The following is a 20,609-nucleotide window of genomic DNA, read 5'->3' as shown; positions in this document are numbered from 1 at the left end:
AAGGAAATGGCGTCATCGACGAACTATGGTTCATGGTGCCCTAACATTAGTTCAGAAACTGCGTCTGACAGGCCTGACAGAAAACAGTCTAATAAGGCATAGGACCCCCACCTAGATGACACAGCCCACTTTCTGAACTCTGCCGCATAAACCTCAACCGTATCTCGACCCTGCCTGAGAGTTTTGAGCTTCCTCTCAGCAGTGATCGAAGCATCCGGATCATCATAAATTATAGCCATTGCTTTAAAAAATTCCTCAACTGACGTCAGTGCCGTATATTCGGGCGAAAGACCGTATGCCCAGGTTTGTGAGTCCCCGGACAATAAGGTCTTAATAAAGGTCACCCTTTGCTGCTCAGATCCTGATTGAGTAGGTCGTAACTCAAAATAAGACAAAACCCGGTTACGGAAGTTCTGGAAGTCGGATCTTTGCCCTGAAAACTTTTCGGGCACTGGCATACGGAGATCTGTGACAGGAGGGGATTGCACTGTGGCCACAGTCCTCTGCAAGACCCGTACAGACCCAGCCAATTGGTTGATCTGAGTCTGTTGCGAATTAACCACCTCAATGAGGTTATTAAGCGAGGTGGTTAGAGTCTCGATCTGACTGCGTAATGCATCCATACTAGTGGTCTGCTGTTCTGTAATGATCGGTGTTAGTACGCAGAGAGAATCTGATTATTAGTGACCTGCAGTATCACCAATAATGCAGATGTCACCTGATTATTGATGATCTGCAGAATCATCAATAATGCAAGTGCAACTAACCTCTGGATACTGTAGCAGAAAAAATAACAATCAACAATGTACAATATACAAGACTGTGGAAATATCCACCACACGGTGATTCCTTAGAGGTGTGGTTACCTCTGAATGGAAACCCCGTGTGTGAGATCCTTGGCAAGGTGAAGATTGGGATCTCAGCCCCTGGCAGTAATTGTCTGCTAGGGCAGGCGTCTCGGAGAGGCAAGCCTCAGAGAAATCCCACCAGTGGGAGACGTTCCACTGGGGAATAGAGAAAGGTCAGACAGGCAGAGGTTCGGCAACAGAGAGATGGTAGCAGTACAAGAACAGAAGGCTGATTCAGAGTCCATTTAACAGGCAGGGTCGGCAACTAAGAATCAGATAGGCAAAGGTACAAAATCGAGAAGAGGGGAGAGTAGTCAGGGATAGCCAAAGTCAAGACACAGATAAATATGCAATACAATCCTAAACTGCGGTGTGATGTCCTTGATATCAACACCCGGGAACTGAGCTAAGGTCTGAGCGTTTACACCTAAGTATTCACGACAGCAGACAGTGAGCAAATGACATCTGTGGGCTTAAATGCAGAAGCCCAGTTCCACCAGCCCGCCCAGGGGGCTGGACCTGAAGTCAGCATGTGATTGGCTGGCTAAGGTCAGCTGATCGCCGGATCAGCTGACCTGTCTGTTCAAAGAATAAATATCCTGCCGCCTCGCGCGCGTGCGCATGACCCTCTGCCTCTGAATCTTAGAGAGGCCAGGTCCCCGGTCAGCGCACGCCCGCACACGGAAGTCCGTCGGCTGAGTAGCGGGACCCGCCGCCATCCTATCAGCCGCGGCGGTGACTGCCCTGCTCTGCGCCGGCGGCTCCGTGTGGGAATCGGAAACTGCCAGCTGGGAAGCGGAGGCCGCCGCCATGTTGCCCTGCGCGGCGGTGGTGGCTCCGCTATTCTTCACAGTATCAAATGTGCAGGTTCAAGAACATTTGGGAAATAGTGATCACAACATGATAACGTTTGATCTGGTGACTGATAGGCCGCGGGGCACTGGGACCACTAAAACTATGAATTTTATAAAAGCAAAGTTCAATCAACTCACGCAGGCACTAAGTTTGGTGAACTGGGATAATGTACTACAAGGGGAGGGCACTGAAGGGAAATGGAAAGCTTTTAAACTTACTCTCAATTGATATTGTAGTATATATATCCCATATAGAAACAAAATATAAAGGAATAAAAAAGGCCTCTGTGGATGAATAGAAAGGTTAAATATAAAATGAAGAGGAAAAAGAATGCCTATAAGGTCCTAAAACAGGAGGGGACCAAGGCTGCATTTAACAATTATAAGGAGTGCAATAAAAATTGTAAAAAAGAAATTAGGCTGGCAAAGATTGAAGCTGAAAATCAAATCGCTAGGGATATCAAATCTAACCCAAAAAAGTTTTACAAGTACATCAACTCTAAAAAAAAGAAAGGTTGACTGTATTGGACTCCTAAAGGATGAGGGGGGGGAACTCAATGGTGGAAGACCAAGGTAAGGCAGAGTTATTAAATGCTTTCTTTGCTTCTGTCTTCACAAGGGAAACATCACTGTTGCAAATTACAGAGGCAGAAGAGTCTCAATCTTACAACTGTAATATTAAATACTTAACGCAGGAAGAAGTGAAGGTAAGACTGTAACAAGCAGTGTGTAAGCAACAAAACGGATCTCTGATTATATGGTGATCTGCAGTATCACAAATAATACAGATGCTATACCTGATTATGTGGTGATCTGCAGAATCACCAATAATGCAAGTATAGATGCAAGACGTGATAGCTAGTGTGCAGGTAGTGCTTGGTGCAACAGTAGGTACTGGTAGATTTGACTAGACCTCATCAGAGGAGCTGGTGGGTACTAACAGTACAGCGAGCACCTCACCAGTGACGAGGGCTCACTGGTGAGTAGAAAGGTCAGACTAATCGAGTTGGCAACAGACAGGCAGATACGGTACAATATCAGAAGGCAAAGAAGAAACGGTTAACAGGCAGAGTCGGCAGCAAGATCAGATGGGCAAAGGTACAGAATCACTGAGAGGAAGAATAGTCAGGAAGAGCCTAGAGTCATGCACAGAATATCTATCAGAAATACAATCAATAGTCTAACTAGAGATAGATGTATATTGCAAACACTGCATATACATCTATCACAGCAGTGACCTGACTAGGTCTGAGTGCTAACACGAAGCATTCGCAACAGCAGACAAGTTGCGAGTGACTTCTCAGCTCCTTTGAAGCTGAGGAGTCCCCGAGGCACGCCCCCGCCGCCCAGCCAATCAGAAGCGGCAGGCGCCTCCAGTGACGTCAGCCGACCCAAAGGTCAGCTGATGCGCCTCTTCATGGAATAAAGGTTGCGGCGATGCGTACGCACGCTCTATTGCGACCTTGTGGGAAGCAGACAAACCCGTCCTCGGCGTGCTAGATGCCCGAGGCACGGGTGCCTGATCGGGGAGGGAGACGGAGGCAGCTGCGGTGGCAGCGCTGTTCCCCGCAGCTGCCCCGCTATCCATTACAGTACCCCCCCCCCCTTGAGGCGTGGACTCCGGACATGTCCCGCATGGTTTTTCAGGGTGTAAATCATGAAACTCCCGTTTCAACTCCTCAGCGTGCATGCGAAGATCTGGCACCCACGACCTTTCTTCAGGCCCATACCCCGTCCAATGAACCAAATATTGAAGCGAATTGCGCACCCAGCGAGAATCCAAAATTCGCTCAATCTCGTACTCAGGTTCACCATCAACCACCACAGGGGGGGGGGGGGGAATCCACATGCACAGGCAGCTTCAACAAAGACACATGAACAGACTTTACCCCTTTCATACAAGATGGCAGCGCAATGACATAAGTGACATCATTAATCTTCTTGGACACGGGGTATGGGCCTATAAATCTGGGGCCCAACTTAGCTGAAGGCTGTCTCAGGGCCAAATGGCGGGTTGAAACCCATACCATGTCTCCTGGTACAAATTCCCATTCCACTGACTGTCTCTTCTCAGCCTGCTTCTTCTGAATCATAAACTCTTTTCCAAAATTAGTCTTGACCCTAGACCAAATCTCCTTCAATGATCTCTGCCAATCCTCTAAGGCAGGAAAAGGAGAGGACACCACTGGTAAAGGGGTAAACTTAGGGAATCTCCCTGAGACCACTTGGAAGGGTGAAAAGCCAGAAGAAGAGTTTCTCAAATTATTGTGCGCAAACTCAGCGAATGGTAAAAACTTTGCCCATTCCAGCTGAGCATCCACCACATAACACCTCAAGAATTGTTCCAATGACTGATTAATTCTTTCAGTCTGGCCATTAGTCTGTGGGTGGTAGCCAGATGAAAATGACAGATTCATACCCAGATGTTGACAAAAGGCTCGCCAGAATCTGGACACGAATTGGACTTCCCTATCCGACACTATATCTTCCGGGATCCCATGCAACCGGAAGATGTGCTGAACGAAGAGGCCTGCCAATTCTTGAGCAGAAGGGAGTCCCTCCAGGGGAATAAAGTGAGCCATCTTGCTGAATCTGTCAACTACCACCCAAATGACTGTCTTCCCCTCAGACCTAGGAAGTTCGCCCACGAAGTCCATAGACAAGTGAGTCCATGGCTCCTCTGGAATGGGCAAAGGTTGAAGTGTCCCCGCTGGAGCCTGTCTAGATGGCTTGCTCTTAGCACAGACCGAGCAATCTCTCACAAATTCCTTACAGTCCAGAGGCAAAGACGGCCACCATACACATCTAGCCAACAATTTCTGAGTTCTGGCCACGCCTGGATGACCTGCATTCTTGTGAGAGTGGAACAACTGCAAAATCTGTAATCGCATGTGTAAGGGTACAAATAAGACCCCTTCGGTTTTCCCCTGGGGGACATCTTGCTGATAAGGTCTCAAGGTGAGGGACCAGTCTTCCCATGTTTCTGTGACAGCTACAACAACCTTCTCGGGCAAGATGTTTTCAGGGGTTGGAGGCTGCACTGACCCAGGCTCACAACATCTAGATAGGGCATCTGCCTTGATGTTTTTGCTTCTGGGTTTATAGGTAATTATGAATCTGAATCTCGTGAAGAATAGGGACCAACGAGCTTGTCGGGGACTGTGTCTCTTGGCTCCTTCAATATATTCCAAATTTTTATGATCGGTGTAGACCGTAATAACATGTTCTGCACCCTCAAGCCAATGACGCCATTCTTCAAATGCAAGCTTAATGGCCAATAATTCTCGATTCCCAATGTCGTAATTTCTCTCAGCCGGAGAGAATTTATGTGAGAAAAAAGCACATGGATGCAATCTACCTTGATATCCAGAGTGTTGGGACAGGACAGCTCCAACCCCAATCTCGGATGAATCCACCTCCACTATAAATGGGCAGGTGACATCCACATGTCGTAGGATCGGGGCGGAGAAAAACATACCCTTCAAGGTAGAGAAGGCCGAATGTGCTTCCTCAGACCAATTATAGGTGTCTGCCCCCTTTTTGGTAAGATCAGTGAGGGTTGATACTACTGAGGAGAATCCCTTAATAAATTTCCTGTAGTAGTTGGCAAAACCTAGAAATCTCTGGAGTGCCTTTAGGCCTGCAGGCTGCGGCCACTCCAAGACAGCAGATACCTTCTTGGGGTCCATGGAGAGACCAGAAGTAGAGATGACAGAGCCCAGAAAAGGAACCTCTGGCACCTCGAAAAGACTTTTCTCGAGTTTGGCGTATAGACAGTTCTGTCTAAGTTTCTCCAACACAAATTTCACATGCTTTCTGTGATCTGACAAATTTTGAGAGTAAATCAAAATATCGTCAAGATAGACTAGAACGAAATGCCCCAAGACCTCTCTAAAAACCTCATTAACAAATTCTTGAAAGACTGCAGGGGCGTTGCACAGCCCGAAGGGCATAACTAAATACTCATAGTGCCTGTCAGGTGTGTTAAAGGCCGTCTTCCACTCATCACCCTCCCTGACGCGTACCAGGTTGTATGACCCTCTCAGATCTAGCTTAGAAAAGATACCAGCATCAGTGATTTGGGAAAATAAATTGACAATTAAAGGAAGTGGATAACGATTTTTTATGGTTATCTTATTCAATTCCCGGTAGTCAATACATGGGCGAAGCCCACCATCCTTTTTCTGTACAAAAAAGAAACCTGCTCCGGCCGGAGACTTAAAGGAGGATGGATAAAGCCCTTAGCCAAATGTTCTTTAATGTAATCTTGCATGACCAGTTTCTCAGGGCCAGAAAGAATATAGAGATGACCTCTAGGGGGCATACAACCTGGTGGTAAATCAATGGGGCAGTCAAAACTCCAGTGAGGAGGTGTAACATCCGCAGACATGGCGGCTGCGGACATGCAGGGTGTACCCGCAGCCGCCTTTGTTCCCTGTTCCCAGGCCTCATCCGTTCCGTCGGCATCTAGCACGCCGGGAATGGTACTGTCATCTGCGCATAGGATCGCTGTATCGTGCGGGCACGCACAGAGACAGGACCTTTATGCTGGGAGAAGGTGCGTCAGCTGACCTGCCGGTCGGCTGACGTCAGAGGTGACTCTCGCCCAGTGGTGCTCACCGCCAGGTCGTGATCACGCTTACGCGTGGATTCACGACCATTTTGACGCATTCCGCCTCGGACACGAAAATCTGTGAATAGATTTTCAACCACGAAAATCTACTTCGGCTTCGCGTGAATGCGGACAGAAATCCGCATTCACGCTCGTGAAACCCGGTGCTGAAGTCGTGGTTTGCGGAAATGCGTCAAACTATGCGGAAGTGACACATTGCAGGCCAATCAGAGTGCCCCAGCCAGGCCCTAGCAACCAATCACAGGAGGGGAGCTATGCCCTCCCCTCCTGAATATAAAGCGGCGGCCATGATGGAAAAGCTCTGTCCTTGCTAGACTGTGGTGCTGAGAGGATTATCTCCAGACCATTGTTGTTTGAGCAAGTGCATTTATTGTGTTAAAAACAAAGCGTTTTTTTTGCTAACACTGCCAGGGCCGGATTTACAGCTCAGGAGCCTATAGGCACAGAAGTTCTGGCGCCCTAAACTCCGCCCCTCAGCAAAGGCCACACCCCCAAATGTATGCCGCTTGAAAATGGACCAATCAAGTCTCACCCAGGTTTAAATTGATTGGTTCCTTCTCAAGCTGCATACATTTACATAATCATGCATAAACTGAACTATTTGCATCTCATTGATCATCCCTAGTTTGGAAGGTAGCAGGTAACAGATGACAAGTAGTGATAAATTGTGGCCTAGGCAACAAACCTTTTTATAAAGTACAGGGTGGTGCACAAAGCACCGTCCCAGTTGCCTGTCATAAAGGCAAGTATATAGGCAAATGGTGGGCAGCCTATAGCCAAAGGTCGCCCTTTGCACTGGCGAGGACCTCGGGCTGAAAACTGAGCGCAGAGCTGCGGCGTGTCATCTGCAAGGGGCTGGAGGAAGCCCCAGGTAAGTAGAGCGGTAGACCCATATTTTTGCCAGATGACCCCTTTAAAGCCTAGACAAGGACCACCCTTCCCAGATCACTTTGCTCAAACAGCCCCTGGCCTAGGTATTAATACAATTCCCCCCCCCCCCAGGCAATCTGCAGCCTGGACAATAGCCATTCCATTAACCCCCCCCCCCTTCCCCCACGCAATAAAGCATGCTTGTTTAAAGTAAACTTGAGAGGTTAAATACTGTGGGATATATACTTACCTGGGGCTTCCTCCAGCCCCATGTAGGCCACGGGCTCTATCCCTGTCCTCCGGGGCCGCTCGGTTGTCCCCTGGTCACCTCTGCACATGTGTCCTCCCCAGGCAGAGAACACTCCCAGCCGCAGGAGTGTGACAGGGGTGCATACACAGCAGGGTTGTACATACGTTGTGAAGCGCAACTGGCCAATTTACCAGAGGTAACAACGGAGCGACTGGTGAGGGCATCGAGGAAGCTCAAGGCCTACATGGGACTAAAGGAAGCCCCACTAAGTATAAAATGCTTCAGTATTAATGCTCTCAATAACACTTAAAAAAAACACACCTTACACACCCACACAAGCTCACAGTACACCCACACAAGCTCACAGTATACACACACACACACACACAAGCTCACAGTACACCCCCACAAGCTCACAGTACACCCCCACAAGCTCACAGTATACACCCCCCAAGCTCACAGTATACACACACACACAGAGCTCACAGTACACACACAGAGCTCACAGTACACACACAGAGCTCACAGTACACACACAGCTCACAGTACACACACAGCTCACAGTACTCACACACACAGAGCTTACAATGCACACAGTACACACATACTCACAGTACACAATACACACAGCTCATAGTACACACACATTCTCACCAATGTCAGCAGAGACTGGCTGCATCAGTTTTCTCTGTGTCCCCTCAACTGAGCACAATGCTGCCACTGGACCTGTTCCTCCATTCCTGCACAGATTCAGCTGAAAGGGGGGAGGGGCGGGGCAGAGTTCATCAGCAGGCTACCATAGCGGTGATCCTTTTTCGGCTCACAGGAATATGTTGCTGAGGCAGCTAAGCAAATGCAGTGCACGCTGGCTGGTCACAATGTACACACACACAGCTCACAATACACACACAATCACTTACTCCACAACCAGCAGACTGGCTGCATACATTTTTCTCTGTACATCCACCAGGTACCAGGGCACTGTGTCAGTCACACATGCACAGACAGCCTCAAGCCCCCAATAGTATACACACGGGGCGGGGCGAAGTTGAAACTATAAAGTGCAGGGCTATCTCATGAGTCCTACCTACAGTGTTGTTTCCTCCGCACCCCCTCCCCGCCTGTCACTTGAAAACAACACATGCTGATTGCTGATAGACAGGAGAGGGGTCGGCGGGGCGGAGCTTCTTCCCTACCCGTGCTACTGGATTCATCTTCCTCCTCTCTGTCCCCCTTCCATCGCACCGGCAGGATAATTTTCGCCGGTAAGTGATGATTATTCATGCCCCGCCTCGCCCACCCACGTGCTTTATCAAAGTCCCAGCCAGGAGGACTCCAGGGCAGCAGGGACAGACAATCGTGCAGCCCCCCGCCGCCTATGCACGAAGCAGCTGCTGTTAGTTGCACTTGCAGCGCTGCGTGCAGACATGAATCCGGCGGCCAGTGGGCGGGGAGAGCGGCACATAATTGTGTGTGCGAGTGTCACTAGCCGCCCGCCCCTCACTGTAGTTGCGGCCGCACACGTGGCCGTCGGATCATTATGCAAAGAGAAGGAGGCGGGCGGCGCTGGCATTAGTGTTGCTTTTTCAGCCTTTTCATCTTAAAGGGACATGATTTACACCCGCCCCTTGTCCAATCAGGCGCCTGTAGGCACGTGCCTAGAGTGCCTTATGGTAAATCCGGCCCTGAACACTGCTCTTATACTGTACACAGTTAGCGAGTCAGTGAGTGATTGCTGTAGTTAGTTGTAGTCAGTGTAGTGTAGTGGGAGTGTGGGAGTCTAGTGATTATTTAACTGTGTGTAGTGCTGTGCAGGCAGGTTCAGTGCTGCAGTGTAGTGGGAGTGGGGATTATCTGTGTGTAGAGTGCAGGCAGGCAGGTTAGTGCAGCTGCAGTGTTCACTTGTATATTCCAGTGACAGTTATACACTTGTACTATTTGCAGGCAGCCAGTCACACCGCCGGCGCCGCCACTCTCTGCCAGCGCTGTTCATTCATTCTGTCAGTGACCTTGTGCCGTGCCCAGTGCCCACTGCTCGCTCGCTGGCATATGAGCATCTCATTACACAGTGTGACATCCTTGTGTGCCCACTGCATCCTTCAGTGACCTAGTTGTATATCCAGTGCCCACTGCATCCTTCAGTGACCTTGTACTGTGGCCACTGCATCCTTCAGTGACCTAGTTGTATATCCAGTGGCCACTGCTGTGCCCACTGCATCCTTCAGTGACCTTGTACTGTGCCCACTGCATCCTTCAGTGACCTAGTTGTATATCCAGTGCCCACTGCTGTGCCCAGTGCATCCTTCAGTGACCTTGTACTGTGCCCACTGCATCCTTCAGTGACCTTGTACTGTGCCCACTGCATCCTTCAGTGACCTAGTTGTATATCCAGTGCCCACTGCTGTGCCCACTGCATCCTTCAGTGACCTTGTACTGTGGCCACTGCATCCTTCAGTGACCTAGTTGTATATCCAGTGGCCACTGCTGTGCCCACTGCATCCTTCACCTTCAGTGACCTTGTACTGTGCCCACTGCATCCTTCAGTGACCTTGTACTGTGCCCACTGCATCCAGTGATTCATTACTAGCAACATGTCTGGCAGGGTTTCGCGGGGTGAGAGGAAAGGGAGTTAAATTGCCTCAGCCACTTCTGGGACTGCTCCACGTCCTGGGAGAGGACACCCAGCTGTACTTGGTCGTGATGCAGCAGAAAGGGGGGCAGCAAAGCCTGGGCCGAGTCAGCGGACGCCATTGTCCAAATATTTTAAAGTTTCTGGTCCCCGTGTGGTGGTTGAGCAAATGGAACCTGACGTACTCATGGACATCATGACTTCCTCCCAGACCTCTACTGTGAGCACCACTCCAAGCAGTAGCAGCAGCAGCCAACATCCCACGCTTGTTGTGACATCCACCCCAGCACCCACTGGTCAGCAGCCCTCCCAGGATGACAGCGTTCTGTCCCTCAGTCTGGCATCTGGGAACCTGCTGATGCAAGAAGCTCAGGACTTACTGGGGACTGATGTGGCAGAGATTGAGATCGGGCCACAATCACAAGCGTTGTTGAGTTCTGGTGATGAAGAAGAGGGGTCTGTGTCTGGGGATGTAGGGACAGAAGAGGAGGCGGGGGAGTCAGAGGAAGAGCTGGATTATGATGATGCTGCTGATGATGACAACGTTCTGGACCCTAACTATGTGCAGCCTGCTGAGTCCGTGGAAGAATGGTCAGAGGCAGAGCAGGATGACGAGTCACCTCGGCCTAGGCAAGGATATCGTCATATGTCAGGCAGGGGCAGGGGCATCGGCAGCAGTGGGCGTGGAGGAAGTAGACAGGACACTGCTTCAGCCGACACCACCACCATGCAACCCCCGGCAACTACTACCACACATTGCTCCTCTGCACCCTCTGCTAGTGGGGACCGCAGTAAATTAAAGTCACCAGTGTGGGATTGCTTTGAGGAATGTACTGATGACAAAAGGTATGCGGTGTGCAGGTTATGCAGCAAAAGATTGAGCCGTGGGAAAAGTCTGAGCAAGATGGGTACCTCATCCCTCCAGGGCCACCTGAGAAGCCGCCACTGCCGCGAGTATGCGGACTTTAAGAGGAAGCAGGCACTGCTGGCAGGGGTTCCTGAGAGCAGAAGGCTCACCAGCGCAGCAGCATCCTCCCTCCCTCAGAGTCGTGAATCCCCCACAGCAGCAGCAGTAGTAGCACGCAAGCGCTCTTCCACCTCGGCTGCTCAGGACACAGACATTGAGGCTGGCAGCCAGTGTTCGTCTCTCTCCTCTGTCTCCCCTGCATCCCAGCGTCGTCAGACTCTGCTGAGCGACACCTTTTAGGGTCTGACCAAGCCTCTGCCTCCAAGCCACAGGCGGATCCGCAAACTAAATGGCTTGCTGGCCCGGGCCATGGCATCACAGCTGCTTCCCTACTCCCTGGTGCAGGAGGGGAGCGCCATGCGGACGCTGCTCCAATTTGGCATCCCCGAGTGGCAAGTCCCCAGTCGCCACTATTTCAGCAGGAGCGCGATCCCAGCACTCCACAAGTTTGCGGTGGAAAACGTGGCCCGTTCCCTGGACTACTCTGTGGGCAAGCGGGTCCACGTGACCATGGACTCGTGGAGTAGCAGATTTGGGACAGGTCGCTACCTGTCCTTTACGGCCCACTGGGTGACACTGATGGAAGGGAGGGAGGACAAGAGCGCATCAGCCCAGCTAGTGGTGCCACCACGCGGGATCAGGGGGGATGCAGAAGGGTCCTGTCACGACACTCCCTCAGCACCCGGAAAGCAAGCCCGCCTCGGCAGCAGCAGCGCCAAGCCTCGGCACTGCCAAGCCCTTTTAAAATTGGTGACCCTGGGGAAGGAGAGGCTTACGCCCACCAACGTCCTGGCCGCCCTCAGGAAGCAGGAGCGGAGGTGGCTGACCCCCAGAGGCCTGGAAGTGGGGTATGTGGCAGCCGATAACGGGGCCAACCTGGTGGCAGCAGTGCAGCAGGGAAACCTCCAGCACATCCCCTGCTTGGTCCACGTGCTCAATCTTGTGGTGCAGCGCTTCTTGCGCACCTACCAGGGGATGAGCGAGCTGCTGCAGGATGCCCGGGCGGTGGTACGCTTTTTCCGCCTGTCAGCCACTGCCTCTGCACTCTTGTCCACCTTACAGCAGCAGTATGGAAGGCCACAACACCGGCTGATCATCGACATGCCAGTTCGCTGGAATTCGACTCTGGCCATGTTGGAGCGGCTGTGTCAGCACAGGCTGGCTCTTAGGGCCTACATGCTAGACCCAAGTGTCCCCAGCAACCAGCAAGTCCCCATGATTACTGCCACTCAGTGGACACTGATGCAGCAAGTATGCCTGGTGCTGAGTCCCTTCCTGGAGGCAACCAAGATGGTCAGTGAGGAGCGGGCCTCTGTGTGCCAGTGGGTGCCCTTGGTTTGTCTACTGGAGCAGGCAATGGACAATTTAATTGAGCGTGGGGATAAGGCCCTGAGGCAGTTGGAAGAACAGGAGCAGATGGCAGCACAGTCCAGCTCAGAGGAGGGCTCACAGCAGGTAGTGGAAGAGTTGGAGGTCCCTAACCTGAATGAGGAGGAGGAGCAGAGTGCAGCAGGCGTTGTACGTGGATGGCGGTTTGAGGAGGACAACGACATGGCACAGGAAGAGGACAGGCATGCGTTATGGGACAATGGCGAGGACGAGGAAGATCTTGCTGGCAGGGCCCACTTGTTTCCCATGGCTGTGCACATGTTGCGCTGCCTTCGCAGGGACCCCCGGGTGATCCAGATGCGTTCAAGGGAGGACATCTGGATTACCTTGATGCTTGATCCCCGTCTGAAGGGGAAGCTGGGAGACTTAATGACGCCATCCACCACCGAGCAACGCACAAGGGAGTTGAAGGAGGCCCTTGTGCGCAGACTACTGGAAGCATTCCCCCAGCTTTCCACCCCCACTGTAACTGCTCTGCCAAGCCAGCAAGAGGTGCCTGCCATTGCCACTAGCAGCACAACAACAACCAACAGCAGCAGCAGCAGCAACTGGCGCCCCGGAGACCTGAAGAGCCTAAGCAAGAGCCTGTATGCAGTGCAGCAGCCCAGAACAGAGGTGCCCGCCACAGCATCCACCACCAACCAGCACAAGCAACGACTGACCACCATGGTGTCTGACTATATGGGGTCATCCAGCGGGCTCAATGACACCGACAGCCCCGTGGACCCCTTGGAGTACTGGGTCAAGAGACTGGACATCTGGAGCGAGCTTTCCCAGTACGCCCTGGAACTCCTATCCTGCCCTCCTTCCAGTGTCCTCTCAGAGAGATGCTTTAGTGCGGCCGGTGGCGTGGTCACAGAGAAGCGCTCTCGGCTCTCCCACGCCTCTGTGGACAAACTCACCTTCCTGAAAATCAACCAGGCTTGGGTGGAAGGTGAGTTCCTGGCCCCTATTGTCGGACACAGGGGGACATGAAGTGGCTGCTGCATGTGCTGTTGTTAACTATGCCTGCCTTTATAAAGACATTTACTACCTGCCTAGTGCCTACCTTGGTTAATTTTTTGGTGTTATGGTACTACTACCAGTAAGTTGCCATGGTCCTCCTTCTGAGCTGCTGAACTGACCGCCCGCTTTGTCCTCCTGACTCAGTCGCTACTACACTCTGCGTTCACACTGCCCGGGTCACCGGGTGCATTTAATTTTTTGGCCAGCACTATGACGCTGTGCTACTACTACTGTGCTGCTGCTGCTGCTGAACTGACCGCCCGCTTTGTCCTCCTGACTCAGTCGCTACTACACTCTGCGTTCACACTGCCCGGGTCGCCGGGTGCATTTAATTTTTTGGCCAGCACTATGACGCTGTGCTGCTACTACTACCACCAGTATGTTGCCGTGGTCCTTCTGTGCTGCTGAACTGACCGCCCGCATAGTCCTTCTCCTGACTCAGTCGCTACCACCACTGCACTCTGCGTTCACACTGCCCGTGTCCACTGACAACTCTGCTGCGATGTCATTGCTAATTGCTGCAAAAAAAAAAAAAAAAAAAAAAAATTACAAAAACCTCTCTGGAGCCTTTTTGCCGTCAGCCACTCATCCTCCTCCAGCGGTACCTTCGCCGCCAAGTGCCATTGGAACTCGCCTTCAGTGGCGTATCTGGGTTAAAAAGCACCTATGGCAAATACTGAAATTGCGCCCCCTCCCCCAGCAAAATCTAATTTGCTTGTAAAAAAAAAAAAACACAGATAGGTGCCTCAAGATAGAACATTTTAGGAGAATGTCACCAGCTACTTTCCTGGGGCCTCATACAGCCCCCTGAAGTCCTTCTGGTGCCTCCCTGTCATTCCACGCTGCTCCATCTTCCGCTTTGCCCCTCCAAAAGCTGCCTGTGTGGCCCGATGCCTCCTCCATTGCGCTCCCATGGCTGGCAGCATTATGCGCTTGCGCACTAAGTAAAAATTGCTACTGCCCATGCCCAGAACACTCCCAGCCACAGGAGCGTGACAAAAGAGCCACAGGGCAGAGAATGTGTGGTGGCCAGTGACTGGTGGACTCTGCCAGCTATTAGATGGGACAGCGGCTGAACGGAGCAGCTCGGAATGACATTGAGGACACAGAGGGACTTCAATGGCCTGGAAGAAGCCCCAGATAAGTTAAACTAGCCAGATTCATTCCACTTAAAAGTCCCTTTTAAGGGAGGGACAATGGATAGAAAGAGGAGGGGGAAAGTGAAGCAGAGAGAGGAGAGAGTGGGATGGGGAAATGGAAGAAAGTGGAAAGCAGAGGGTGGACAGAAAATAGAGCATAAAAAGGGTAAAAACACAGTAGAGATGAAGTAGAGATAAAGAAGGGGGCAGGTAAAGAGGAACAGGAGAGAAAGACTGGGTGGAAATGGAGGAATCTCTTCACCAGTCACACAGCAGGTATACAGTATGTATAAACGCATCACCATGCTGCACTGTGCAGGAGAGAAAGAGCAGGCAGAGGAGAGCACATTCTGAGAGAAACACAGTAGTGTGTTCTCTTTGATGTGTGTGTGCGTGCGCATAAATATGCGTTTGCAAATGCACAGCATGGAATCAACTATTAGGGCATGGATAAATCTGCCAAATTAAATTCATGTTATGCTATTTATTCATTTATATATGTACTCTGACCGTTATTATTTTTATAATTTTTTATGAAATATGTATATGTATGTACATTGAGGAACTCTTTCTGCTGTTCTAGGCACTGTATTGGCCTGAGGAAGCGGGCTCAGACCCGCGAAACGCGTTGCCTGTGCTCAAATAAAAATCTTTTGTAAGTTTACAGAGATTTCGTCATTGAGGTAAGATACCTCATTTTTCTTTTTCGTTTTTAAACTGGTTTTAAAAGCTTTTATTCAAATCAGGGCGCCTCTTTCCCCTATTGTACATTCTGAGAGAGGTCAGAGCAGGAAAGGCAATTAATTCTCTTATCTACTTCACACATAGCTGTCAGCGTCACCTCAGCTGCGGGGTCTCATGCCTTTGAAAGCACTCGCTGGCTGCTTTTAGAATACATCGCTCTCTCTCTCTGGCTGTCTCTGCCAGTTCAGTGGTGTGTGCACTCACTACGGAAGTCGGGCTGTGCCAGCCAGCTACAGCTACACACTGTTCTCCTCTGCTCTCCCACCCCCATCAGCCCCAGCGGTAGCAGCAGGATCCAATCAGATGGGGATGCCAGACGCTTCTGGGGCGAGGAAGTAAGCAGCAGGAAGGTGACTGTAGTAGTGTCTCCTACTACTTGTACGGGCCAGCATAACGGTAATGTGGCGGTGTTGCAGCCAGCCTTTCTCATCATGGGAAGGAGCCAGTGTGCAGAGTGCGGACTCGAACATGACTGGGAGGGAGGGGTGATCTGATTCCTTATGCGCCCCCTTGAACGTTAGTGACAATGGGCGCCTGTAGCAGGTGCCCCATATGCATCCCTCCAGATACGCGTCTGCTCGCCTTCACCTCTTTGACTGCTTAACGCGTATATCCCTTTTTAAAACCACTTATTACCAATTAATAGCCCCATTTAAAGTGTTGATTTCACTTTAAAATCCATTTTCTCTAGAAAAAAAAAATTGGGGGGAATTTTTTGTTGAAGTTATGTTGCCCCTTATCACCTCGATAATCCATGCTATTTGGGGGACTGTAACATGTATGGGGGCTTTGTTATTAACGTTAAAAGAAAATCCGCCTCCGGGCGTGAATCCACGCGTGATTACGCCATTCACGGAAAAAAATCCGCGTGGTTGCGCGGATTTTTTTTTTCAACCACGCGGATTTCCGAATTCGTGGATGAGGCACATCCGAGCATCACTACTCTCGCTGCGCGGATTGGCTGATTGCTTGGTGGGCACGGCTGAGAGCTGTCCTCTGCTTCTTAAGCCTTCTTTCTTCATTCACAAGTTCGCAACCTGTCTGGTGTCGTGAATACTTAGTGTTAGCACTCAGACCTTAGTCTAGTATCCGGTGTGCTTTGATCTTGGAGGAAACCAGGGATTTCACACAAGACTAGGACTATTGTATATTATTATTGCTGATTACCTGTGTATGATTCTGGCTATACTCTGACCTTGCTATTGCTTATCGATTCTGTACCTCTCTCTGTCTATCTGACCTAGTTGCTGAACCTCTGCCTGATTATTCATTACTCTTCTGCCTCACGTTTCTGTACTGTATTTGCCTCTCTGTTGCCGAACCTTGCCTGTCTGACCTCTCTACTCACCAGTGGGCCCTCGCCACTGGTGAGGTGCTCTTTGTGTTTACCCACCAGCTCCTCTGGTGAGGTTTTGTTTATCTATCACTTCAGTGACTGATAGTACCTTACGAGCTCCTCTGGTAAGGTCTGGTCAAACTATATAGTCACTTGTTCTGACCTACCTTGCCAGCTCCTCTGGTAATGTTTGGTCACCATTTACATATTACTTCAGTGGCTGATAGTACCTTACCAGCTCCTCTGGTAAGGTCTGGTCAAACTATACAGTCACTTGTTCTGTCATACATTGCCAGCTCCTCTGGTAAGGTTTGGTAAAATATACATAGCTCTTGTACTGATAGTACCTTACCAGCTCCACTGGTAAGGTCAGGGCCGGCCCACTCATGAGGTGGGGTGAAACTTTTGCCTCAGGCGGCAAATTTCTAGGGGCGGCATCCGCCCGTCCGTGGATGTGGGGGGGAGGGGGGCGGCCGCCGAGCTGGAGGGGTAGCGGGCAGGACGGGAGTATTGGGGCTAGCGGTGGGCCTGGGTCCCCCAATCTGCGCTCACCTCCAGCTTTAAATGGCGAATAAGCAGCGGACAGTAAGAGGCACGGGCGGGGATCACTCACCTCTTCCTCGTTCCAGCGTGCACTCCACTGACGTCACTTCCTGCAACGCCGCCCACTGTATTGTACGTGGCCAGCGTTGCAGGAAGTGACGTCAGTGGAGCGCACGCTGGAACGAGGAAGGTGTGAGTGATCCCCCGCCCGTGCCTCTTACTGTCCGCTGCTTATTCGCCGTTTAAAGCTGGAGGGGAGCGCAGATCGGGGGACCCAGGCGAGGGAGGGGGGGGTCCGACACCACTAGCCCCACCGCCAGCCCCAATACCCCCGTCCTGCCCGCTACCCCTCCAGCTCGGCAGCACCCCACGGGGGGGGGGGGGGGGAATTTGTGCAGGCCAATTTTTTCAAAATTTGCCTCAGGCGGAAAAAAGTCTAGGGTCGGCCCTGGGTAAGGTCTTTGTAATCTCTACCGTTAGCTGTACTGATAGTACCTTACCAGCTCCTTTGGTAAGGTCCAATCAAACTATTCAGTTACAGTTCCTGATAGGCCTTCCAGCTCCTCTGGTAAGGTCTATCTAATCATTAAAAAGGCCTGATGCACACCAAAACCCGCTAGCAGATCCGCAAAATGCTAGCAGATTTTGAAACGCTTTTTCTTATTTTTCTGTAGCGTTTCAGCTAGCGTTTTGCGGTTTTGTGTAGCGGTTTTGGTGTAGTAGATTTCATATATTGTTACAGTAAAGCTGTTACTGAACAGCTTCTGTAACAAAAACGCCGGCAAAACTGCTCTGAACAGGCGTTTTTCAGAGCGGTTTGCGTTTTTCCTATACTTAACATTGAGGCAGAAACGCATCCGAAATCCAAAAAAATGCCTCACCCCGGGAGGATTCGTTTCTGCAAAACGCCTCCCACTCTGGTGTGCACCACCCCATTGAGATACATTGACCAAGCGGATCCGCAGCTGCAAGCGGCTGCAGAAACGCTGAAAAAGCGGTGTGCACCAGCCCTTACTGTTGCACCAAGCACTAGTTACACAGTATCGTAGCTAGCTATACTTGTATTATTGGTGATACTGCAGATCACCTAATAATCAGACGTCTGAGTTGCAACACCCAATCGTTACAGAACAGCAGACCAGAAAAAATATGGAGACACTGTGCAACCGGGTGGATTTGTTGGCCACAACTCTTAACGAGCTCATCAAGACGGTTAACACGCAGCAGACTCAGATTGATCAGCTGGTTGAGGCAGTTAACCGTCTCACAGTGTCATCCCCCTCGTGCGATTCGTGCGATTGAACCTAGGATGCCTCCTCCTGAGAAATTCTCGAGGCATCGGTCCGACTTCCGTAATTTTAAACACCGTTGTTTATCATATTTTGAGCTACGGCCAGTATCGTCTGGTGCAGAGAGTCAGAGAGTGACATTAATTAAGACATTATTATCTGGTGATTCGCAGTCTTGGGCCTATAGTCTTCCCCAGGGGCATGAGGCTTTGGCCTCAGTTGAAGATTTTTTCAAGGCAATGGCAGTTATATACGATGATCCCGATTTAGCAATGACGTCAGAGAGGAAATTGAAGACCCTCAGGCAGGGACATAATCCTGTTGAAACTTACGCAGCTGAGTTCAGGAGATGGGCAGTGTCAGCCAGGTGGGGGCAGTATGCACTCTTAGATTGTTTTTTATCGGGGTTATCTGATGCAGTTGCCGATTTGATGTTTGGACACCCCGAACCGAAATCATTGGATGAGGCCATTTCACTGGCCATTAAGATAGATCGGCGAGTTCGCTACCAGAGGCAAGCTTGGGGTAAAGTACCAGGCAGATTTGCTTCCGGTACTTTCTCAGCTCCTGTGCCTTCCTCTCCACCTAGTGATGAGCCAATACAGATTGGGCAAGCCAAGCTCACAGAGGTTGAGAAAAGCAGGAGACGCAACGAGAAACTATGCCTTTATTGTGCTGAGAAAGGGCATATGGTATCTAATTGTCCCAAGAAGGCGGAAAACTCTATCGCCTAGGAGTAGCTGGAGGTACTACCCTAGGCGATCCAGTCTTACCTCTAAACAACCAACGTCTATTGCTCCCATGTTCTATCACCTGGGAGGGGCAGGCTCACTCCACTCAGGCCTTTATAGACTCGGATTCGGCTGTCAACATTATGGCTTATGATTTTGCCATCAAGCTTGGTTTTCCTTTAACTTCTGTGGGACGACAGGTTCAGATTACAGCAGTGGATGATTCCCCATTGCCCATTAAACAGTCCATCACGCAGACACCTGTATTGTTATGCCAACTAGAGGTCTTACATAAGGAACTAATACAGTTTCTGGTACTCAAGATGTCCACCTCCACTTTCATTCTGGGTATGCCGGGGCTTAAAAAACATTCTCCTCAGATCGACTGGAGTTCCAGACAGTTGTTAAGCTGGTCTCCGTATTGTCATCATCATTGTTTGGAGAAAGTTACCATAGCCGCTACTGAAAATCAAGTGGAGGGGACTTCTGAGCCGTCCTCTGAACTCCCTGAGATAGATACCTGGGTGGATTGGGTATCTACGTTAAGCCCATTCCAACAGGAGGTACCCGAGGGGAAACCAGAGGGGGTTCTGTTTGTACCATTGCAGTTCAGATTAAAGATTCTTCATGCCTTTCATTCCCATAAAAGTGCCGGTCACCCAGGGATTGCTCGCACACAGTAGTTGCTAGACCGTTGTGTATGGTGGCCCTCGACAGTGTCTGATTGTAAGGAATTCGTGGGTAATTACTCCTTATGTGCTAGGAGTAAGGTGTCTAGATGAGCTCCTGTCGGTACCCTACAGCCACTTCCGGTGCCTGAGCAGCCATGGACCCATGTGTCCATGGACTTTGTGGGTGAATTGCCTAGATCAGAGGGTAAGACAGTCATATGGGTGGTAGTCGATAGGTTCAGCAAGATGGCCCATTTTATTCCACTGGACGGACTCCCCACTGCCCAGAAGCTGGCAGAGCTCTTCATCCATCACATCTTCAGACTGCATGGGATTCCAGAAGATGTGGTGTCAGATAAGGGAGTCCAGTTCGTGTCCAGATTTTGGAAGGCCTTCTGTCATCATATGGGAATGAATGTATAATTTTCTACCGGCTACCAGCCACAGACAAACGGGCAAACCAAAAGAGTCAACCAGTCTCTAGAGCAGTTCCTGAGATGTTACGTAGCTGATGCTCAGATGGATTGGGTCAAATTCTTGCCTTTTGCAGAATTTGCCCACAATAATTTGAAGTGTTCCTCCTCTGGATTCTCCCCTTTTCAGGTGGTAACGGGGAGATCACCTAAGTTCTCTTCATTGCCGGTGATGTCTTCACCATTCCCGGCTTTGGAAAAGTGGCAAGGAACATTAAAGGAGATCTGGGGAAAAGTA

General features: G+C 50.6%; 1 protein-coding gene across 1 annotated transcript in view; it reads right to left on the bottom strand.

Moving 5' to 3' along the window:
* GRIN2C (glutamate ionotropic receptor NMDA type subunit 2C) overlaps positions 1-8,184 on the bottom strand; it is a 1,474,164-nt gene extending 1,465,980 nt beyond the window's left edge. The window contains exon 1 of the mRNA XM_068262140.1: positions 8,110-8,184. Within this exon, the coding sequence (XP_068118241.1) occupies positions 8,110-8,134 (25 nt within the window). The 5' untranslated portion in view covers positions 8,135-8,184. The remainder of the gene's footprint in view (positions 1-8,109) is intronic.
* Positions 8,185-20,609: the final 12,425 nt, after the last annotated feature.

The sequence above is a fragment of the Hyperolius riggenbachi genome, chromosome 12 (assembly GCF_040937935.1).
Source record: "Hyperolius riggenbachi isolate aHypRig1 chromosome 12, aHypRig1.pri, whole genome shotgun sequence".
In the NCBI taxonomy this organism is placed as follows: Eukaryota; Metazoa; Chordata; class Amphibia; order Anura; family Hyperoliidae; genus Hyperolius; species Hyperolius riggenbachi.
This window is presented reverse-complemented; position numbering and strand designations above follow the sequence as displayed.